Consider the following 23,163-nt stretch of genomic DNA (forward strand, 5'->3'; position numbering starts at 1 on the left):
ATGGCTTTGGGTTGGCTCTTTGTTCTATAGACACAAATAGAAAGAAGTCTGACCCTCAACCTGGAATCCAGCGTCAGGCTTTAAAGGGAGCATGGTTAGAAAAAGGCTATGCTGCAATGCTTTGGAGCCCAGAGGCTTCTCTTGACGGTGAGGACATATTTGCTACCTTTTTCCATCTATTTTGCATTGCTACCTTTTACACTTGGCCTTCCAGAGCTTAGTGTGAGCCATGACCTCTGGCTGGGAGAGAGATAGCAGGCTGTAGCGCCTCTGCTGCTGTTGTCCATGCTGCTGATTTCTTTCTCAGCATTTCTCCCTCTCATTATGTGTCTTCTTCCTGTTTCTATTGATATCCTTTTAATCATCTTTATTGTGTTCCTTTTCTGCTTTTATCTCTATTTATCTCAGCCTCTATTTAACTCAGTTTGTCCTCTTCACCTCCTACTTTGTTCTGTTTTCTTTCTTTAAAAATGAATCAGCCCATTCTTTTTTATCGAGGCTCAGATGAAACACACACACACACATACACACACAGACTCTTTGTTGTCATGATAAGCCACTGGCAAAGTGTTTTATTTCACGTGCACAGGTGGGAATCTCGAAATAAGTTTTATGGAATTGCCTGTTGCATTTCGCCTTAATGTTTGCAAGGTTCTGAAAAAGGGTCTGAAAATCCATAAACTCTCACTCTCCTATTGAGGAAAAATTCCCCTCTCCATGCCCATGGGTTGAAACCTTTGATGTTTAAAGCAGCACTTCCCTTTATGCATTTGTGCGTGAAATTTTTGCATTCAAAGGAAGAGGAAATACTGGAGACAAGACCTCCCTCCGCTGGAATCTGTTATCTGTTCCTGTTGCTTTTTCTCCCTGGAAATCCATTTGTTGGGGTTTGAAGGGGTGCTTTCACTGACCTTTCTACACATTCATGAAAGCTGCTGTTGGTAATTAAAAGGAAAGTACTGTGTTTTAGTGTTTACTGCTCAGCTATGGAATTAGCTCATTTCCATTGTTTGCCATAAAGTGAATGTGAACAGGATCAGTTTGTAAGAGTGGGAGATCAGAATTGTTTGCTTGTACTAAAGGGAATTATATTATTTTAGATGCTTTGTTGGATCCCTTGGAGAGATTAAATCTGGTATGTAAGAAATATTTACCATGGTTTGCCATGACCACACATCAAAGATAAAGGGTATTCCCTGCCTCAAACCTGACCTTCATTTGTCCGGCCCTTGAGTATGCCTGCCCAGATTGAGGTGGGCTGACAGAAGACCTTTCCAAGGAGCTAGAAAGGGTATAAAAACAATTCTTTAAGATGTTGTTGATTTGTTGTGGTTTGGTATGAAGTTAAACATTAGACTGATATTGTCAGGTTCGCATCGACTGTCTGGTTAGCATCGCTGGAGCAGAGGGCTGAACCCTAGATGCAGAGTCTCACAGAGAGAGGCAGAGGTCCAAAATGACAGTCTTTTGATATAACAGAACTCAAAAAGGCACACACTTACAGTGTCATGGGATCACGGACTAACCAAGGACAAAAACAAGGCATAACAAGAGAAAACACTTTCAGGCATGAGGACGAGGTAATGACACTACAATACCCAACATGAATCCACATGACACGACAACAAACTGACAACAGTGACAGGGAAGACGAGGACTAAATAGACAACATAACAAGACACAGGTGAAACACATTAGGGAGGAGAAAGCAATCAGGAAAGCCAATGCACAGCTACATGAAACAGAGGTACACAGGGGAAGTGATGCTTTCAAAATAAAACTGGACATGACAAAAACTTGGAACATAATACACATGGAAACTAATACACAAGGGAATACACACATGAAATATGACCTGAGGACTAGAAACCAAAGGGCAAGACACAACCAACACTCAACACGGCATGACAGATATAGGTAGGTGTCACTTGACTGAGCCCATAAATAGAAATATAGCAGCACCACAGTCCATCAGGACACCTGGGACATGTCATGTTTTTATTTCTCTCTTGTTTCTCAACAGCCATTCATCTTAATGTTTCTACCCCTGAAACTTTGACATAGATATTGCAGCAGAGCAAAGTGAGGCTAAAGTATTGCTGAAGTACTGTAGCATGTAATTTTATACAGCATAAATGTGCACCGACTCATTACTGATGTTGTGAATGTTGTTCTTAGTAGTATAGCAGCACTGCATGCACAGCTTCATGTGCAGTGCATCACAACAAAACAGGAGGTGAACACACTACGGCTCTGCATTAGTCCTGCTAACTGTCACACACATGGTGTTAGTTCTCTCCACCCACTCCTGACAAATGCTGGTTCCTTCAGTTGGAATGACATTAAACTGGTTTGAGCTCATACACCTGACCTGACCAGCAAAACCCAGAAACCTATCCAACCATAATGCAAGATTATAGGTATTCTGACGTGAATAAGGCCTCTGCAAGGTTTTCTGTCTGCAGCCTCAACATCCACTCACTTTGACGGCACAGGGAATTTGTGATGCCCACAAGTAGAACCAAAGCACATTGATGTTGCTTTATTCTGTGTTCTGTTTTTTTCTTTTGTTAAAAAAAATGGTTCTTGCTCTTAGTACTCATTAATTTTACTATTTTGTTTATGATACAGGTTGCTGAATGATGCATTTCAGAATCCTCCGTTTTAAAATTGAAATGTAAAAAAGAAATTTTACTTGAAATGTTAAAAGGGTTGTTCATAGTGATGCACCTACATAAAATTATCATCAAAATCTGCAGCTCCCCACAGCTTAATGGAGTTTCAGCTCATTATTTAGCTGTCCAGCTTGCAGCTACTGTTTTGGTTCACTATCATAGCACTATTTTAGCCACAGCAGGCAGCTGGTTTTAAACAAGACACAATCAGCAAGTAGATGGTGAACATTGTAAAGCTTTTTGGACTTTGACTCACCAGGTCAATAGGTAACCAGAAGCACAGCTCCAAATGAAATATAATGTTGCCCCCCCCTAAAAAAATATCAGTTATTGCAGATTTATATTATTCTTTGGCAGAGACTGCTTTGACAGCAGTTAACAGTACATCTTTGTACATGTAAAAGATAAATGACATCATCAGCGCAACATGTTTGTGTCATCTGTAACTCTGACATTTCTCATCGCCCTCCTTGGCGTCAGGAGGAATTATGTTTATTTATGTGTTGTGCGTATGCAAGTCTTTCATCAGCGCGTGGCAACATTTGTTATGAAAGGTGCTCTAATAAAGTTTACTTGCTGCCTGGATCTATAATTTAAAATATAAACACACACATCTTCCATCCTACTAATGATTTGTCTTCCTTAGAGTTGCTCAATCACTCTGAGTCAGCTTAGATGAGAGGTGGTGGTAAAGTTGTAAGGATAAATACTATTTTGAAGTGGGATTTCATTGATTGTACCCATGAAGATCAGTTTTCTGGTCATAGCATGAGGTTGTTGTGTATATAATGTCTTATGGGTCTCAGGATTAAGTCTGGCAAAGTAGCCATGATTTTGTAATCAGGGTTATTCTCTCTCCCTGGGCTTGGGCAACCATGAATCTATAACAGAAAGAACTGAGGGAATTCAGTTTTAAAGACATGCAGAGTTTAACAAAAGAAATGGATCATGGGAAATGTAGTATCCAGGGATCTTGGAGCTTGAGACTTTAAGTCAGGATATCTTACCATCTATTGCATCAATTTTAAGTGTTCGCTTTTTCCATTTGTCTCCCCAGGACTCCCAGCTAGTAAGTGCAATACTAAATCCCTGGACTACCTCTTTAATTTCATTTTTTAAATACTGTACATGGTTACATTTTTAAGAACAACAATATGAGTTGGTTGTTCTGTTAAAAACTTGTTGATGTCAAAATATTTCGACAAGTACAGAGTAAATTACTACAATTTACAATACAATTTACTACAATTACTTTTTTTTTTGTTTTGTTTTTAATAAATTTACTGAGTACATTTCTGTTTCCAAGATGACACCAACTGATTATATTTTATGTTTCATACCAATTGATTTTAATAATCTGACGACCTTTTCTGTGTGAGACCTCAAAGAAAAGCATGTTCCTCTCGGTGCATTTTTATCGTACTGTAGTGAACTGTGTCATGTTCTTGATCATGTAGTCCAACTAGGATTCTGGATGGATCCCTTAAAGACATACAAGAGCCTGCTCTCATCTCACTCATGTCCTTTAATCTTTCCATCCAGTGTCATCACTAACACAGAAGAGTGGGCTTACTTCAAAGCACTAACCAAAACTCCAACGCTGCTGGAGGAGAACATGTTCCACTTGGAAGAGGGTACCCCAGGTCCCAGGGTTTACCTGCGGCCCAAGGAGAGCATCCATATTCCCCTGAAATACCAGAGCTTCCTCTGCGACCACACAATGGCCCTTCAGGTACAGTGGAGACCAGAGTTGAATGCTGGTGAAATGGTTAGTACTTGTCAATATTTAAAATCATGCTTTAAAAATGGTAATTATTGAAGGATGCAGCAATCACAAATGGTCCTCTTAAACCCTTGAAAAAGGTTGGAATTATTTGTTGTAGTTATTGTGTATTTCCATCACGACACATGAAAGATCAAAGTTACTTTTTTCAGATGAAGCACTATTTTTACTTATTGATTCCATTTCAAGAAAATCTTTTTAAATTGATTGACGTTGAGTGGTTGGAAGATGTGTTCTCAATGTGGGAATATGAGGTGCTACTGTGACAGAAGTTGAAATTTCATTTATATAAATGTCACTACATTGCAAGGATTATTAACCGTATCTGATGTATTCCAGGGGTGAGTTGTACATATGTGATGACAACTCAGGCTTGATAATTCATAAGGACAGCTTGTAAAAGATGTCATTTATGTGGACTATGCTCTTGTCTCCTGCAGATGACTGGGGAATGGCTTCTTGTGATCATTTACATTTATTTTTTGCTGTTGTATGCTTGTTTTTGCCTGATGTGCAGATGCAGTCATTTAGCGTTTTGATAGATGCTCAGTTTTGATAACTATTCTGTTTGTAATCAAATCCTCACAGGGACCAAGCTTCCTACCTACAGGCAAAGGTTCGCAGGTGGCCAAGAAGAATCTGTCCAATATTGTTGCTGCCAAGACTATCAAGGTGCAAAGTGTTCTTTCTGTGCTTTGTGCAATATTTTATGTGCATTTGGATCATCCTTATCTAGTTTCCTTCTGTAATATTCTGCTTCTTGATCCCTCGGTTGTTTGTCTCCAGGCTGGAATTATAGTAAACTATGGATTTGAGATGCACTGCGGGTGTACAGAATGTTTTCCTGCCACGATAAGAGCTTAAGCATAGTCCATTTTAAACGTTAGAGGCATGTTAGGGTATAAAAATTGATTACTAGATCCAGGGTTGGTTGGGTTAACTCTCTGGTACATACCTAAGTCTAAAAACATGTAGTGTGCACACACACTCCCAGACAACTCCCTGCAGAGTGGCAGTGCACCGCCTCCTCCCTCCTTTCCTCTCCTACACAGTCACAGCACAGACACAAAGAACGCTTTGAAGTGTCAACTATTTAAAAAGTTACACTAGCCAGACAAGATTGTCAAGCAAAATTATATGCTGGAAATCACTTTTATCTTACTGAACATTGTTTATCTTCTCCAACAGGCAAATGTCGGGCTGGAGAGTTAAACTGTGTTCGATTGGAGGACAGCTTGGCACTTCTGGCTAATCTTTAAATGAACCGTGCATATATAGTCTTTTTCTGGGGTTATTTTCTCATTTTATGCATTTACTCAACCATTATAATATACTCAACCATAATATGTACAAAGTTCAGAGGAGGGAGAAACAGTGCGAATATTCTTGTTCGGATATACTTCAGATAAGGCAAAGCGCTCTATATCGCCATGTGACGTAATGTGCTCTGCACACAGCTGTCATGCAGGGCTCCTTCTCCACAGATATGACCTTTAATCTAGGCTTACATTATTGGCATGTTTGTGTTGCTTAAAAAAAAACCGATATCCATCAGTGGGCTAACCTGCCGCACCTCATGATAATCCTGTTGTTCGTGGAGAGTACAGTACCCTGAAGCTCTTGCATTGCATGGGGTGATGAAATATTTGCCAGTCCGCCAAGTGTGTGTGTGTGTGTCTGCGGTATATGTCTATTTGCGTGTCAGTGTCAGCACTGCTGCTCTGAGCAAAAATCCTGTCAAGAGGTCAAAAAGGTCAGGTCTGGATCAAATCTGTGTCCCGCTAAAACTGACAAGCCCCAACAGCAGAGCTGTCAGGATGCCAGCTTTGGCACCGCTGTCAGTCAGCACACATCATCAGAGCCAGATCTGGGCCACTCCTGCAGGTCAGCATGGGCCCACAAATCTGACCCATCAACGATTTGGACAGCTGCTGTTTGGCAGGGACCAACTTCTGAGTTTGTGAATCAGTGACCAAAATATGGAAATGAACAAAGTACAGTCCATTACTCATGACTGCCCTTGGTTACACATTACTTTGAGACGTAATATGATTAGAACGAGTTATATAAATATTCTCCCTACATGCAGTTGTCATGAACAAAGAAATTAGTTATAGAAACCAGAATTGTTTTGTTGTACCATTCTGTAAATATGGTTATTTCTGCTTGAAAAGTTTTAACATAAGGTCTATGGAGACTGAGTCACTTTTGGAGTCAGACTCAACTGACCATTGGCTATTTGCAGACCTGCAGGTTTCTGCTTGGTCCTTGCACTGACATAATAAGAAAGTCTGTAGAATTTCCAAATGGAATGGTTTATCTTCTGGGGAGCATAAGCGCTCTTATTACATTTGTAAGTAATTTGGCCCATTAGATTAGATTTTCATACAAGCTGAAATTTTGCCCAGATATTGGCTGCATGGGAAAGGCAGAGGATCAGCTCAATCACACAGACGCATCCAGTGGAAACATTCTGACTTGACAGTGGCATTAGAGATAAGGTCAGGATATCATCAAAATGATGAAAGTTATCCTCTGGAGACCATGAATATCCACTGTTAATTTTATGACAATCTTACTTCAAATTTCCAACAGACAGACTGGCTGACATTGCCATCCTTAGGCCGCATTGCTAACTTGTTTCTGGCTCTAAATAGTTTTCTACCAATGAATTGTATGAAATAGTCAGTAAAAAGTCTTACTCTCAGTACTATATTATGTCATCCAGTTACTGTCTTTTATAATTCATATTCTGCAGTTCACTTAGACGTATAAAAAGAGTGAACTCTAGTTATATGTAACGTTGTAATGTGTAGATCAAGCTAGCAAACATTAGTTTAAGATGGTCTAGTGTATGATGGTACGTGAGCTGTTTTGCAATTCCATTATATATATTATATATTAGTGTATAACAGTGTGTATGAACATGTTTATGTTGATATGCACAGATCCTGAGGGCTATTTTAATGCAGAAAACTTCAAAGCACATTCAGCAGGTCTGTGGGGGTTTCAATAGTCAGATATAAGCCAACTTTTATACTCTAGTGAACAACGTGCATCATCATCAGGGTGAATTTTGAAATAAAACCTCTCAAAGGCTGTTTTTTTGAAAAAGGCAGTATATGTTGTTTAGAGCTGAACTGCCTCGGGAGGAATACGTGGTGATTCCAGTTTGGGGTTTCACTAAATAGAGTCAAGAAATGAGAATGTAGGTATTCTCTAAATTTCCAATGACACAGGTGTTGTTAAAGGGTCTCTTTAACAACACACACAAGTGCACGGATAGAGAGTGAGAGAGAAAACAGGAGCCACAGCACAGATGACCTAAAGAATAAATAAGTTACTGTTGTTGCCAGAAAATAACCTAAAATATGCATGACCTCACCCTGTCTTGAAAAATGAAAATGAAAAATTCTCAGTTATTATAACGTTGGTCTAATTTTCATTATTATGGTTATGAATTCCTACCTGTAAAAATAAATTAAATGTAGTCAACAAGTTCATTGCTGGGACCTGAAAACATGGTGGCATAACTAATCAAGACATCTGATGGAGCACGAACACTCATACAGTTTTAAGCAAATATCTATTGCCAAATTCATTTGGAAGAGAAAATGACAACAGTTAATTCATCCGTACTGACATAACAGTCCAGCTTTAACCAAGCTGAAGTAGTTGTGTGTGCAATTTCCTCCTGGAGTGATTTTGTCATAATTTACCTTGTGGTTTGGCTCAGTGAATCCCAGCCTGTTGTTCAGGCCTTTATAGATCTAGTGTAATAATCTAAAAAAGAAAAATATATCTAAATGTAAATTTTTCTTTCCATGCTGGATACCTTTCCCTCTCAGGCCTTTAAAAATAATTTAAATGACACAGTCTGAAAAAGACAAATCACTTATTGGTCAAACTGCTCACAATTAATGAGTAGAGTAAGTGTGCAGCAGGGCCATAAATTTAAAGAAAGGGTCCCAAGTAAATAGAGATTTTGTTAAGTTTCACATTCTAATGGTTGGGAGCGACTTGTTTAGATCACGTGGCAAACTGCTAGCAGGTCAGAATTTATTGCCATTTCATTGATTACAAAGTCTATATAGCCCTTGTTGTTGAGACATAAATTGTAATAAAACTGTAATTCTTCTTTTAGGAGTTTCTAACCCATTTGTTTGTCCCCATAATGATGTAAATGCTGTTTCATTGCAGTGAATTTCTGGCATCATGCAGGGGGAGTAGCCTGCTGCTGATACTGCTCACCTTTCACCCTCCCTCCACAGGTTACATTCAAAGCAGAAGACGGCAAGCCGATGGCCATCTGCCAGGTGAACGTGGAGCCAACACCTCACGTTGTCGACCAGACATTCCGACTTTACCACCCCGAGCTGTGCTTCCTCAAGAAAGCCGTTCGCCTTCCACCATGGCATGACTCCACGGGTAGCTCAGGATACCACAGTGATCCCCTGTCAACTATTACTCCCTGTCCCAGAAGATTTATTGGATGTTTTTCTTTTCATATTATTGCATTTTTTCGTATTGGTTTGAATACATGTTCAGTAGATACACTGACTCACTCTCCCAGAGGAGCACAAACATGTACATAAATGTGCACAAATGCATATTTACAGTATGCATGGTGGATGGGAATGAATAATGTATTCAACCTTCATTTTATTGTGCTTTCACTAAAATATCAACAAAACAATCTTAAAATATAATATAACTTATATCAGGAAAAAAGAGTAATAACAGCAGAGAGGTATCTCTATTTCCACGGCAGGAAATGAAAAGCGAGAAAAAAATGAAATGGATAAAATTTAAAAAAAAAAAGATAGCATCTGCATGTTTGTGTGCATATATACATGTATGTATTAAGGTCAGCTAGTTGGTCCCATTTCTATAAAAAAACAGCTGCTCAAATACACCATCTAGCACAAATCTGTCTGTATATTAACCATTTTTTTCTCTTTCTTGTTATTGGGATAACCAGTTGGAGACCCAGATGTCAGCACACACATTTGTGTACGCTGCAGTGACCCTAACATCATCTGCCAGACAAGAATGCTGGTGAGAGGGTGACATTATTTTTTTTTACATTTTCTAATAACTCACTCTAATATTAGCAAGGGATTAATTACTGAACTGATAGCTTTGCTCTGGTTTTCTTGTCATGAATTGCAAGCTGTTTTGATACCTAAAAGGCTTGTTTTTACATCAAGCCATACACCTTCAACGAGCTCTTGTGGGGTCTCTTTTATTTCTGCCTCTTTTTCTCCCTGTACCTTACCATTTTAACATCGATCCTGCCTTTCACTCTGTTTCTGTCTAGGTGCCAGGGGAGCCTCAGGATGTGTACTTGAAAGTGCCAGGCAGTCCCAGTCCAAACATAAAAATGTTCTTTGTGATGGTTTTTACGTATGTATTATTTACTGAACAGGAATACTGTACACAGTGAAAACGCACACACACACACACACATACACAGCTTAGCCCGAAGAAGCATTCTATTTTGGATTAATTAAATTGTTCATGCAGGCTTGAATTAATTAACTAATCAGATGGAGGTTTGGTGGTCTGACTGCCTGAAGTTACAGAACCTGTCTCTTAGTCTTTTAAATCAGGATCAGAGCAGTATTATGTGTGGGTTTGTTAATATGCAGGGTCAATGTCAGCCTCTTCTTAAAAGTCATTCAAATCTTCATATGATGGGCATGATGAACTTCTATTGAAGTGCTGTTTTTTCTCTATTATAAAACCTTAAACCTTTAAAGTTATCCTTTTGGAGTTTTCTGTAACACATTTATCTTTACATTCTGTGTCTCTCATCAAAGGACGTTGTATGTGTCCTTGAGGCCTGAACAATGTGTTAGGTGCGTTCTCGTCTTCTCAAAGCAGCTTTTCTTTAGCTTATGGGCCAAGCACAGTACACACATAAGACTCCGTTTTAAATGCCTCAACATTGATATTGTCTGGACCTCCTTTGCTGCAATAATACAACCTGGTCATAAATCTTTGTGTGTGTGTGTCAGTCGGTGTAAACACAAAGCTATTCAGGAATGTGCCCCTTTCACAAGCTAATAATGACAGTGGTAAAAATTAACTTGTGAATAAGTAGTTTACCCAAACCAAGTGATGTGCAGTGAACCTGGGAGTTTTGAGGCCCCTGGGGGTTTAGGCTCAGGGCTAGTAGATAATTTAGCCTTGTTTCAAGGAAATGCTTTAGAAAGGTTGCAGAAACACCTACTGTAAATCTCCCCAGTACAAATTTTTTTGGCATGAGAGTTAAAGGATGTAAAAATGCCAAATGTACCACTTATTAGCACTGTCAATCCAACTCTAGTTATATTGTTTTCGACTTCAAAAACCCATATCACTTCAATTCTAGTCCAAATATCCCCAAATGCTCCTTGAGTGCTGTTGTCGCAGAGCAAGGCTGAGTAGGTGACTACATCACCTCCCACTCACAGCTCTCAGAGTCAGCGAGGGCCACTGAGACTGAATTCCCTTCTACTCAGCAGTGAGCGGAGGAGGAGGATGATGATGATGATGTTGCCGCTTATTAAAATTCTAGCACAGCCGTAGATCAGCCCTCCTCATCTCCGACCTCATGCTGCTCCCACTGTGTCTCCAGGGGACTTCAGCTTAATTGTTCCTGATGATGTTTTTTTCTGTAGTGACAAGTGGATGGCAGCGCCTTCCCAGATCTGGCAGATTTACGTGCATTTCCTGGAGCGGGTGGATGTCAGCTGTGTGAGTGGCCAGCGGAGCTGTCAATCATTGGTGCTAAGGGGGAAGCAGGCTGTTCGCAAGGTCAAATGTTTTTCATCACACCCCCAGGAGATTAAGGTACACGTCTTCAAGAGTAACTTAACCCTGAACCAACTTCTTTTTTAGGTCAGTCAGTTAAACAGTAATTTTATTATACTGTCCTTTGCTTTTGATCCCAAAAGAAATCGTACTCCAAGCAGAACTGCTCAGCCTTACTCCATAGTGGGCAAACCCCTGAAATAAATAAAATAAAACAGAAAAAAAACTCACCTGGTACCTCAGTCATGCCAGTTCCAAATTATTCATCCTCTAATCAGGGAAGGTCTTGTTTTGTTGTGGGTGTCAAGTCAAGTGGGTGTGTGTGTCAGTATGTCTAATACCAACGTAGATCCAAAAAAGATCCTCTACCAGCTCTAATTTTGTGTGCATCATCACCACTGCAGTAGAAAATGTTTTCTGAGACACATGTGCAGGAAAACCTGACATGTATCACTGCTTTTTGGACGCCAGCTTCTCATTAGCTGGTGGAGCGTCGCGCTGCTGCATGTTGGTGTTTTCTTCATTTGAGTCTGCCTACATCAACCGCATTTTGATAAGGTCTAATTATTTTTAGGTCTGTTCTGATTGAGTCTGACTGCCTTCAGTTTCTTCTTCTTTTTTTTTTTTGAAAAGTAATTGCTATACAGCAAGTTTAGGTAGGTTTGTTTTGGATTTTAGACCTGTTAAGAGTGAATTCTGTTTGATTCTTAATGACTGGCAGAAATACTAGAAACCCATGCACAATTCATAGCACTGTATCTACATACAAAGCTATTGTTTGGTCGAGTTGTAATTTGAAAGGACGTAACAGTAGAAGTAGTTTAAGCAAAACTACATCCGCCTGGCTTCACTATTGCCATGCCTTTGTTAATGATTTCAGTTCTTCAGCTGAGCCAAAGCACAGCTGACACAAATTGGAAGCAACTAACAGAAAAGTGAAAGAGTGGAATCAAAACAGCTCAAATCGTACCTTAAATCTTCCATGTCTAATGAGACGTTGAGAGCTTCCTTTTTTTTTTTGTATAAGCAATTTTCAAACCACATATCCAAAAAATGATTTCATGCAAATTATTCTCTTAGCAGCAGGAAAGAATGGAACAACTGCAGTCTGTTTAGTTGGAACACCAGGTTAAGATTTAAATCATTATCAAGAATGTACAACTGCAGATTGACAGAATAATGGGTCTTTGTGTTTCATTTCATTTTATTGCGTTGCCCCATTACTTCCTGCAATCATGTCAACTTGGGACACAACTTTACACAATCTGAAAAATTAGCAAGGCTTGTATGCTCTCTGAACATTTGAAAATGTGTTCCAGGAGTGTCAGATTGCCCTCCATTTTAAAATAGATCATTTTTTATTCATCACTGGGTAACATAGGGGAGAGAGTTTGATAATGGCTCTCATTCAGAGCTGCAGTAAAAGCTTGTATTAAAAAAAATAATAATAAAAAAAAAAAGTGAAGGACTGTCACAGCCACCATGGGTGCATACAGTATAACCCAAATGTATCCTCCCTGAAGAAATAGGGTACTGGCTGAAAAAAACGACAGATGTTTTTTTAAAAGATTTCACCGTATGCATCAGCGGCCGCTTTGATCTGACTCTCGGCAGGTTAGCTCACTGTGGAATTCATCGGCAGAGTCTTACAAAACAGGATAAAGCTCACCACCAGAGAATAGCTTTGCTTCTCTCAACAGATTGAAAAGGAGCGGCACAGTAAATCTCATTCTCGCATCCTTCTGTCTCTCTGTCACTTTTCCGTGACTTTGTCGTTTCATTGTCGGCCCCATCTCTTCGCTTTTTTCCACCAAACCTTACTGGCCCTTTCTCTAATCTGCTCTCTGCTGTAATCTGTATGCCTCCTTTATTTTCCTCTTACTCTTTTGTCCACCTTCCAATGAATCCTGTTCTTTCATACACTTCTTTCTTACTGTCTAAATCCAGTCACCCTTAACTGCCCCCTCCAACACCTTTTGTGTAGGTGGACCCGGAGGGTGTGTTCATTTTGCCTGCTGCAGCGGTTCAGGAGCTGCAGCTGAAGGTTCAGCCCTGGCGGTCAGGCAGCCGCTTCTTGTATGTGAATGCGGTGGATGTGGAGCACCGGCGGCTCGTCACCACCTGGCTGTTGTGTCTCAGCGTTCACCGGCCTGTACTGTCCAAGGTATGAGTAGTTTTTTTTCTGGCCTTAAGTGTTTAAATGTGTGTTTTTATTATGTCTTCATGTGTGGTGGAAGTACTTGCACTGCACTTCTGACAGATCAAACAGTGTGGCCATTATTCTCCACTTGGTAAGTCTTATGTATGTAAGTAATTGTCAACAGGATTTTAGATTAAGTTTTCACTGAGGCGCTCATTTTTCTCAAGAACAGCGATTTGACGGGCAGCTCAGCCCTTAAAGGTCGGTCTAACTCAAAGCCACTAGTGACTCCAAGTCACATTCAGAGTCTATTGAACCAGTCTGATGATTTCCGGGGTCAGCTTGACATTCCCATCTCCTTTATGGCTACAGTCAAGAAAAGGCAGACTACAGCTGATCCCAGGCCAGCGCTCAGAGGCAATCCTCTCTCTAACTGCTGTCCGACTTGCTAGATCAACTGACTGACTGTCAAAGGTTATGTTCACTTTACAGCTGTATGTCAGAATTTAACTTTTCACTTACAAATTTGTGTTGCTATTAGTCTAAACCTCAGAGACAAATCCTTCAATTTTCAAATCTCAGTCAAACACGTCATACAAAATGTGGACTTTGGGGATGCGCCCGAGGATTTCAAGATCCCTAATGATTCAGAGGCAATAACTGTCTGCATTGTGGGTGTGTGCAGGCGTTTGAAGTGTGTGTCCCAGTTGGTGGCGGGCGCGGCAGCTCGAGGAAAATCACCTACACCAACCCCTACAACAGCAGCCGCATGTTTCTGCTCCGCTCCGACCATCCAGACCTGCTCCAGTTCAAAGAGGATAAATTTCAGGTGAGATAAGACAGGAGGTCATGCAGATCTTTTCCTCTCATAAAATCAATTTGAACTTTCCTCCTTGACAAATGCTTGTCTTTGTTGAAGGAAATCAAGATCCGCATCAGTACTGGCGATTTCATGGGATTAATGGTGGCTTGTGTTGTTATCACCCTGTAAATAATTAGCTGTAATGAAAAGTGCTCCTCAGGAATCCTTTTTAATCAGTTTGTTTTTTAAAATAACAAGAAAAGTTTTTTGCCAAACCTAACGGGAAATTTCTAAGACTCTATCTTAAACTGCTCCGTCCATTCTGATCCTAGTTAGAAACTGATGCAATCTGGCATTTTCCAGCAAGCACTAAATCTCATGCCAGTGGTGATAATGCTCAGCTTCTTCTACTCATAAAATACACGTAATGGGTGTTTAGAAATCTCAGAGGAGATGTTAGCAAAGAACCATAAATTAACAGTTGCACAACAGGATTTTTTAAGGCTTTTTAGGCTCATTTTATTATATCACACTTATATAAAAATGTGTTACTATCTAATACAGTTTTGATAACTTGGAATTCTTTTTGAGTACTTGACCAACATCTATCTCTGCTTGGGATATTTCAGAGAATACACATACACATACAGCCATGCAACAGAACAAACTTTTTATCGCGAGTGCTGCCATTTTATCGCCGTTTGTGATGTTTCTCAGCCTCTTTTTTGCAAGTATGATTGGTTGTTTCGTTGTTTCTCTTCCTCTCTTCACAATGTCACAATAGACTTTTCACTCTGTAGATGTATTATTTGTCACATAGTAAAACTCTACAAAGTCAGACTCCAGGCTACAGTTTGCACATTGGCACTATTGGCAGATAATTAATATTAAATGACGTGTTTCAATAGAGAAAGATACTGCATAAAGATAATGACCTGCTGTCATGCACTAATTAATATGAAGACAGCTACAAAGTGTCTGTTACCACATCAATGAGAAATGAGCCACAAACGTGTTTTCTACAGGCTCATAAAACACAATATGGCGGTATCCCTGTAAACCTTAGCGGAAATGTCGCTGCTGATAACAGGTTGCTTATTGACTGCACAGCATATGTTAACAGAGCAGCAGCAGCTTCAGTCCCCCATGTGTGTCTGCACAGGATGCCTTCAGGTACAGTATTTAGTGTCGGTCACATTTGTTTTGGCGACCCAACTCACAGTATAGTGAGGTGTGTAAAATGGAACAAAATAGGCTTGAAGCTTAAAATATGCACTAGGTTTTCATCATCATTTCAACATCAGGAGCATGTGAGACAAACCACTGAAATATGTGTCTGAGACGCCTCCTGTGTAGACATCAAGTGGACATGACATGAAAGCACGGCAGATAGGGCTGCCAGGATATCATTTTATTATGTATAATAAAATCTAATATAATGTATATACATATATATGTGTGGAGATATATATATATATAGAGAGAGAAATTTTGGTTATTGTGTGTTTTTTCTCTTTTTTTAGCAAACGAATAACATTTAATATACAAGTGTAGGGAGGTGAAGAGAGTCTGGTCTAACATCTGTGCTGGATTATTTATTTATTATATTTGTGTGTTAGTAACACATATCAGTATTCATTTTTTTAATATTTCATTTTTTAATATCATTATCTTACAGTATGATATCTATTGTAAATACCAGCATATCTCTCATATCTCACCCCTAGCCACAGACTGATGATGAACACAATGCAGTCTTTTTTCAGTGGACGCAGAGGGGAGACATTTTAGTATTGGATTATTTCAGCAATGCCAGGCTCTGACATTTGAGCCTGGTATCAGCCTCAAAATCAGTTTTGGTTGACTCTCAGCTAAAATCAAGACTCGGCTGCAAAAGACAGACGCAGTAAAAGTTTGAGGAAAAGTTTTGACCGACATGCTTATTGTGTGGAAAAGTAACCATTGGTGTTAACTGTAACAGGTGTGAAGGAGTGTGTCTGACTTTCCTGTTGTCTGTGACAGGTGAGTAAAAGACATCACTGATTTCTGGACTCTCATGCTGACAGTTCGACCCTCAGCTGTTAGACAAGTGAATGATTTCCTTGTTTGCCTACAGAACAAAACAGGAGGAATATAGCAAAGTCATTACTGCTTTTATTTTATTCTAATGTTGTCAGCCCCAGTGGATGTAATGGCTGATTCACACACACACACACACTCACACACACACACACACACACACACAAACATAACAGATGTGAAACACCAAAGCCACTGCTGTCATTGCTTTCCATTTGCTAAGGTGTGTTAAATTGCAAGCCAAATGGAAAAGCAGCATTTTAAATTAACAAATAAATGAATGGAATGCAATGAGTGTCTGTTTCCACATAAACTATTTAAAAGTCTCAGTGCTGCTGTCCAGAACACACTGCATCATTTAGACAAGAAGGAGACAAGGAGGGGAGTGAAAAACAGCCACTGTTTTATTCCATCTCGTCAGCGAGGCTCCAGGTGTCTTATAAAGAATTTAGCATTCCCATAGCATTAAGCAAATGTGGAGACACTTTTTTTGTTCTTGCTGTGACTACCTCGCCGTGATAAAACCAGCTGTCAGGAGAGAAAGTAAAACAGAGATCAATACTGCCGCACTTTTGGAGAAGATTACAGCATAAATCCTCAAAACGGACCTTTATATTGGTTCCTAGCTACTACAGGTAATATTAGACGTTAATTCTGATCTGATTGGACAATATAACTTTCAGCGTCATGGGACACACTGTTGTTCCTTCTGTTATAGTGTAGACACTGCATCTCTGAACAAACATTAACATCAATATCAGACATCAGCATTCCCACTGCAAATTACGCTAAATGATTGCATACAAAGAAGCTCATCACCCTGAGCTTAAAGTGTATGTGAACATGTTTGCATCCGTTCAGCCTTAATCACTGAAGAGAAAGAAAGATTCCTCAGCTCATCCTCACGAAGCTCTCAGATGAAAATGAAGTGTTGTTCCTTGTGTTCACTGTGTTCAGATCAGCGGGGGAGAGAGTTACACCATCGGACTACGATTCGCCCCCAGCCAGAGTCCCGGCTCAGTGGAGATACTGGTCTACGTGAACAACCTGGAGGAGAAGACAGAGGAGACGTTCTGTGTGAAAGTCAACTACTCGTGAACTTAAGAGGCTTGTTACAAACTGCCTCCTGAATATGCAGGCTGTAATTTTTCTACTTTCAGTGTGTAATTTTTAGATAATTTTTAACAGAAAAATAAACTCCCTTTCTATCACAAATTATTTTTGTTTTTGTCTTGCCTTCTGTACGGTGAAGGTGAAGGTGAAGTCAGAACAAGCAAAGGCAAAGCTACTTTCTCTACCAACCTTGAAAAGCACACCTAAACACAATACTTAGTCTACTAAATTATACATCAGAGCAAAGTAGAATCTAAAATGAAATGTACTTTTATGCTCATGAGCGGAAGTTAGGGTGGAAGAAAGAAACGGAAAGAAATAATCTGCAAAAGTAGCTTGATGTTTTTGTTTTGCAGTCAGCAAAGCCACACAAAAGCAGCGACATCAGTTCAAAGCTGAATCCCAATTGTGATCTGTCCCCTTCCGAAATGTCTGGCAAATGTCTGACAACTATGCTAAGATGGGCCGAGGGGTGAAGGCAATAACATTTTATCGACTTTAATTACCCAGCAAACCCACTTGAATGCCACTTGACGGTTGAGTTTTAATCTCAGACAAGCCAGGGGTCCGCTCTCTGCGTCCCCTTGCCTCCCAAACAACTTATGCTCATCACTGGCATTATTAGAAACAGTGCCGTAATGAGGTATGACTTTCCAGCGAGGCACACGTCTCTTCAGATCGCCCTCATTAACACCAGCACCCTTTTAAAGCCCTCCATCCTCTCCTCTTCCTCCCCACTTTGCTATGTCTCGCTGTCTGAGATACAGAGTGAGAGAGAAAGAAAAAGAGAAGGCCATGCACATTGTGTTATGTAACACAGAATTACACAACCCTCCCCCCGTCACCACCACCCTCCCCTTCTCTCTCATTAGAATGCAGACTGCAAAATAAGCCTTAGCACAGCAGCAGAGGCTAACAAAAATAAGATGGCAACCGAGTTGGTTGCACTTCATCTTTACCTTCTTCAACATCTTGTCTGAAGCAGAAACCTCATTATCGTCTCTGTTTTATGTTAATATGTAAACAGCTTACGAAACACACATTAAAGCCGTATCTACTTAATAACTTCTTCTCTCTAGTAAGTAGCCTATGACATTGCGTTTCATATGCTAAAGGACATTCTGTGCAACTTTGAACAGTTGGCTATAAGGATGAGTTCAGATCTTTTTGTCCTGATGCTCTTGTGCCATATGTAGGGTGGAAGGGTTATCGGTTGTCGTCGTCATTTATACTGCTCATACAGGGTCTGAAGGCTTTGTTTGTTTTTTGTTTGTTAATGTGATGTGTGTAAAATTTGGCGTACAAAAACCACAGTCCTCATTCAGTGTAACATTGCATCCAAATAGACATCTTCCAAAGTAACTGGCTTTTTAGTTCAAAATTTCTTGTGTTTCACTTCGTTAATTTAGCCTAACGTCATGTTCGTGCCAGCTGATGTCTCTTCAGAAAGAGGTGGTTTTGTGTTGTCTCTCTCTTACCAGTCAGGGCCATGTGAAAATGTGTTATTTTCCTGCAGTAGCAGTTAGCAGTCAGCAGATACTGTAAGAGAGGTTATTATTAGAAGTCGACTAACGGCCTGCACGGCTGCATTGATTTCATCCAGGCGTCCATGCTGATCACCATTTTTTGTGAGCATTTCTTTATTTTTCATAGATGTAGGCACCTAGCTGTGTGGGAGGATGACTTCTCATTAATTCTGCCTACCAAGCTCTGATTGTTTCTCAAACCAGGGGTAACTGAATCATGGAACAAATCTGAGATGTGGGCAGGGATTTAGAGAACTGGACCCAGGCTAAATCCTCATATAAGCCTCAGCTGAACTTCACAATGTATTTTTGCACAGAATGGGTGACTGTGGATTTGGTGATTTTTGTGTTTTTATGCCTGTCTGTCCTCACAGACAAGAGGAAAGATTATGTTGATGGATAGCCATTTCATGCACAGCATGCAAATGTATAAAGATAGACTTTAGATAGAGACTGAAGTTTTCTTGCACAGTCCTCCCAGCTTGTTCCCTGTTTGCTGGGGTGGAGATGGTGAACATCCATCACGTTTCCATGCTTCACCACCTGCGCCTGGTGAGCATCCATCCCCAATTTGTTTTCCTTTTGCAGCCCTACTTTGTGATTCACTGTAGGCTGATGAGCTGTGTTTTGTGCAAGACAGGGAAAAAAAACATCACCCATTGCAGTTTTAATACTTGCGTCCTGGATGGAGCAGCAGCTTTCAGTGTGAGCTGCATGGTTGCCATCAGAGTCAGGGGCAGAGCAGCGCTGACACCTTGTTAGCAGTGTCAGTCCAGCTGTTGGCGGTTCCTGCTGAAGGAGCACAGACAGCCGCCACAACAGCTCTCACTGTCTGCTCACCTTGTTAGTGTGGTTAGACAGCTCCTGTCTAGCAGCCCAGCGGTAAGGCTGCCTTGATGTTTTTGCTGGGTGCAAGGATACCTGTTATTGCCCCGATTTGGAGAGAAGCAGACCAACCCGCTGATGCATGTCTGTGCGTTTGTATGGTCTCTTTGTGTGTGTGGGTGCCTGGCCAGAGCCATGTGAGTGGGTGCATGTGTCTATTAGAAAGTACAGCGACGCAGGTATCAAAGAGCTTTCTAACTGGAGGAATATGCAACCTAGCAACCATCCCTCCTCCTCATGCACACCGCTGGCCTGGATCAGCACTCATACAGAGGAGAGAAGAGAGTCTGTGTGTATTATTGCAGTTCTGTTGAAGCTATAGACCATTAAACTAAGAACACACAGAGATTACAGAGCAGTCCTTTAAATAAATAAAGGCATCTCTTTCAGGAAAATCTGAAAGAAGAAAATTTAAAGCTTGTTCACTTCTTGCCACACCCTAATCAGTGATATCACAACTGATGCTTTCACATCTGTCAGAAGCAAAACCCCTACTGTGGCATCACTGATTCGGGTGTGGCCAGAACTGCAGCGTTCTCTAAGGTTTCAACCCATGGTTACTCTTCAAAAACAGAGAACTGATGTAACCAGTGAAAAGTCTTCGCAGGCATGAAAAAGTGAATTTTTAACAATGAAAGAGTAAGAAGAAAGCAAGAGAAATGAAAGGAGAGGCAAAGATAAAGCAGCTGTCTCATTTTATCTCAGAGAGAAGGACCTTGGTCAGATTAGAAATGAAGTGTGAAAAGGAGCTCTTAACAAATTGAAATTCAATTATCTTGTTACCCTTCTCAGCAGGACCTTCTGTGAGCCATGAATGTCATGCACAAGAAGAAATGTGTTTGGTGAGGCAGCATCACTGTTTTTTCTCACTGCAAACACACATCCAGTTTGAAGACAGTCCTCAGTAGATGGCAGCCTTACACATACAGCGAATTCCTCCTGTTCTCACCAATCTCCCTTTACTGTGAGTCGGGAGTGAATGAATAAGGCAGTCAACTATAACCTGAAATATGAAATTATCGTAAGGCACAAATAACCCATCCTGTAGTACCAGTAATATAAGAACTGCTAAGAAAAGCTGTCTGTCCTTTATTTCATCCTTTCTCTTTAAATAGATCAATCAACTTTGTTCTATTTACTTGTCTGTACTGTGCGTAAACAGCGAGCATAAGAGCATTTAGAAATAGGTCAGACTAAACAGGAGGATGAAATCCATTCCACGAATGAAATGGTGAGTAAAACTGAGTTTGTCTCCTTCTGCCTGTCTTCCTCTTTTCACTTTGCTCTGTGTGTGTTCCATGCTGCTGCTGTTACCTCCACTGGCTGGAGGATCAGGTGGGTGAGAACAGTCTAACACGAGATACTTCTTGCATTTGATGATTTTACTGCAAAATAAAAGTGTATTAGTTTCAAATATGCTTGATAATTATACATAATATTACTTTCTGCAGTGTAAGCCTCAGGTTGCTGTGTGTCCGTGGGAGTTGAATGTTACAGACTGAGTGGACCTCCTCTCTGACTCTTGTCTCGCTGCTCTCCTCAGATCAACCAACAGAGCTGAGTTTTTTTTATTTTATTTAAGACTCGAGACTGATAACTTTAGGAAATGAATTCACTTAATTTGACAAAAAGAAAATTCTTGCTTACCGTGCTCTCCATGTGGTGGACTGAGTAAAGTACTATCATTAAGTTGTGCACAGATGATGCTTTCTTATGTTACTTCGATATTGGGGGTGACTTACTTTACCCATTGACACAGCTTAAATCCTTTCTCCCTTAGATCTTAGAAATTTTGCATTAGCAAAAGTTTGTTGAGAAACTCAGATTGGTCTGGTGTTGTTGGATAGCACAAGTTAAGTTAAGTGTTTAGTTGTGGGAATGTGGCAATATGATTTACAGGTCAGACAGGGCCAGAAAGACAAGGCTTTAAAAACACCTGCCAGGTTAGACAAACTTATCTGGAATAGAAAACAAAAGAAAATATGCTCTCCAAACTGTACTTTGTAAAGGGTCCATCATGCTTCACACTCTAAATTCATGATTCAGCTTTGACCCACCCACCTTATTTATGTGTGCACCCAAATTTCTTGTGCCATGATGGATTATCCCTGACATTACAAGTGCACTCACTATCAGTTATGTCTCCAAATACAGTAGTTTATACACATTTATATCCTGTCACCCTGTATTTCTGGTCCAGTTGGAGCCACTTTTAAATCACTTTATTTTCAGCAACCCCTCAGAGGGCGAGTATTTCCAATTGAACTTATTCTTTTCAGCATTCATCATCAGCTAGCTCATTGTCCCAGTTTACACGTTTTTTGTCACATTATCATGAGGATATTGATAACAGTTCTTTTTTCTTGATTGCCTCATTTTCCTGGAATATATAAAAAGACATCTCATTTGTTTCTTCTCTAAATGTCCATTATAACAATGATAACACACTCGTGCAGCAAACGTAGCATCGATGTTGACTCTGGGATTGGCTCAGGCAAAATCAAATTATTCCCCCACAGGAAATGGAAGACTGAATAAAGGAGCAGTGGCCCCTCAGTCTGAATAACAGACTATTGTAGCACTTGTAAAAACTGAGCTGAATGTTGCCAGTGTGCTTTCTGTGTTTTTTATTATCATGTCATCATATACTGGACCCAGTACACTGCTCACAGTTTTTTGCTGCCATTTTTCACAGGTTGAAGTCAAGAATTTAAGACTTTTTTTTATGCACATGAAAGACTTCTGTCTTCTGTCTGTCAGATGTTCAACACAGATTTGTTAATGGGCACTTTGTCTCACTAACTTCAAACATGAGGCAGATCAAGATGCTGATTAGACAGTATGATTGTTGCTTGGGAGTGCTTTGGACTGGCCACAATAAAAGTGAGCTGTGTGGCCAGAATCCCATGAAATTTGCTGTGGATTTTCATGGCACCCAGATAATGACTCATAATTACTTTGCCAACCACTTGACCAAAATGTGAACTTGGATGGGCAGATTGTGGATAAACCTGTTTGATTTAAATAACCTCCATGGTATTCCCTCTAGCACCACCGTTAAACCAGCACAACCCTGTCATTCATTTCATCCAACACTTAAGTATTGTGGATTGTGATGAATGATCTCATTTCTCTTCAGGGTTTTACACCAGAAGAAAACCATTAAAGAGGCTGCAGCTGCAGGGTCAGAAGTCATACAAGCCTTGTGGTCACACACACACACACACACACACAGTGTATGTATTTGTGGATCTATAATGTATAATAAGTATCCACCTTATGAAATACACTAAAACCATCGGTGTTCATTGCCGCTAATCTATTGTATATCTGAGGATAAATGTCAAAATAATGTTATGGTT

General features: G+C 40.2%; 1 protein-coding gene across 1 annotated transcript in view; it reads left to right on the forward strand.

The window, feature by feature from the left end:
* nphp4 (nephronophthisis 4) overlaps positions 1-19,557 on the forward strand; it is a 148,937-nt gene extending 129,380 nt beyond the window's left edge. Inside the window, exons 22-30 of the mRNA XM_046397509.1 lie at positions 4,218-4,407; positions 5,047-5,130; positions 8,730-8,886; positions 9,440-9,516; positions 9,779-9,864; positions 11,124-11,295; positions 13,241-13,420; positions 14,082-14,225; positions 17,235-19,557. Coding sequence (XP_046253465.1) covers positions 4,218-4,407; positions 5,047-5,130; positions 8,730-8,886; positions 9,440-9,516; positions 9,779-9,864; positions 11,124-11,295; positions 13,241-13,420; positions 14,082-14,225; positions 17,235-17,375 — 1,231 coding nt within the window. The 3' untranslated portion in view covers positions 17,376-19,557. The remainder of the gene's footprint in view (positions 1-4,217; positions 4,408-5,046; positions 5,131-8,729; positions 8,887-9,439; positions 9,517-9,778; positions 9,865-11,123; positions 11,296-13,240; positions 13,421-14,081; positions 14,226-17,234) is intronic.
* The last annotated feature ends 3,606 nt before the right edge of the window (positions 19,558-23,163 follow it).

This window comes from Scatophagus argus, chromosome 8 (genome assembly GCF_020382885.2).
Source record: "Scatophagus argus isolate fScaArg1 chromosome 8, fScaArg1.pri, whole genome shotgun sequence".
In the NCBI taxonomy this organism is placed as follows: domain Eukaryota; kingdom Metazoa; phylum Chordata; class Actinopteri; family Scatophagidae; genus Scatophagus; species Scatophagus argus.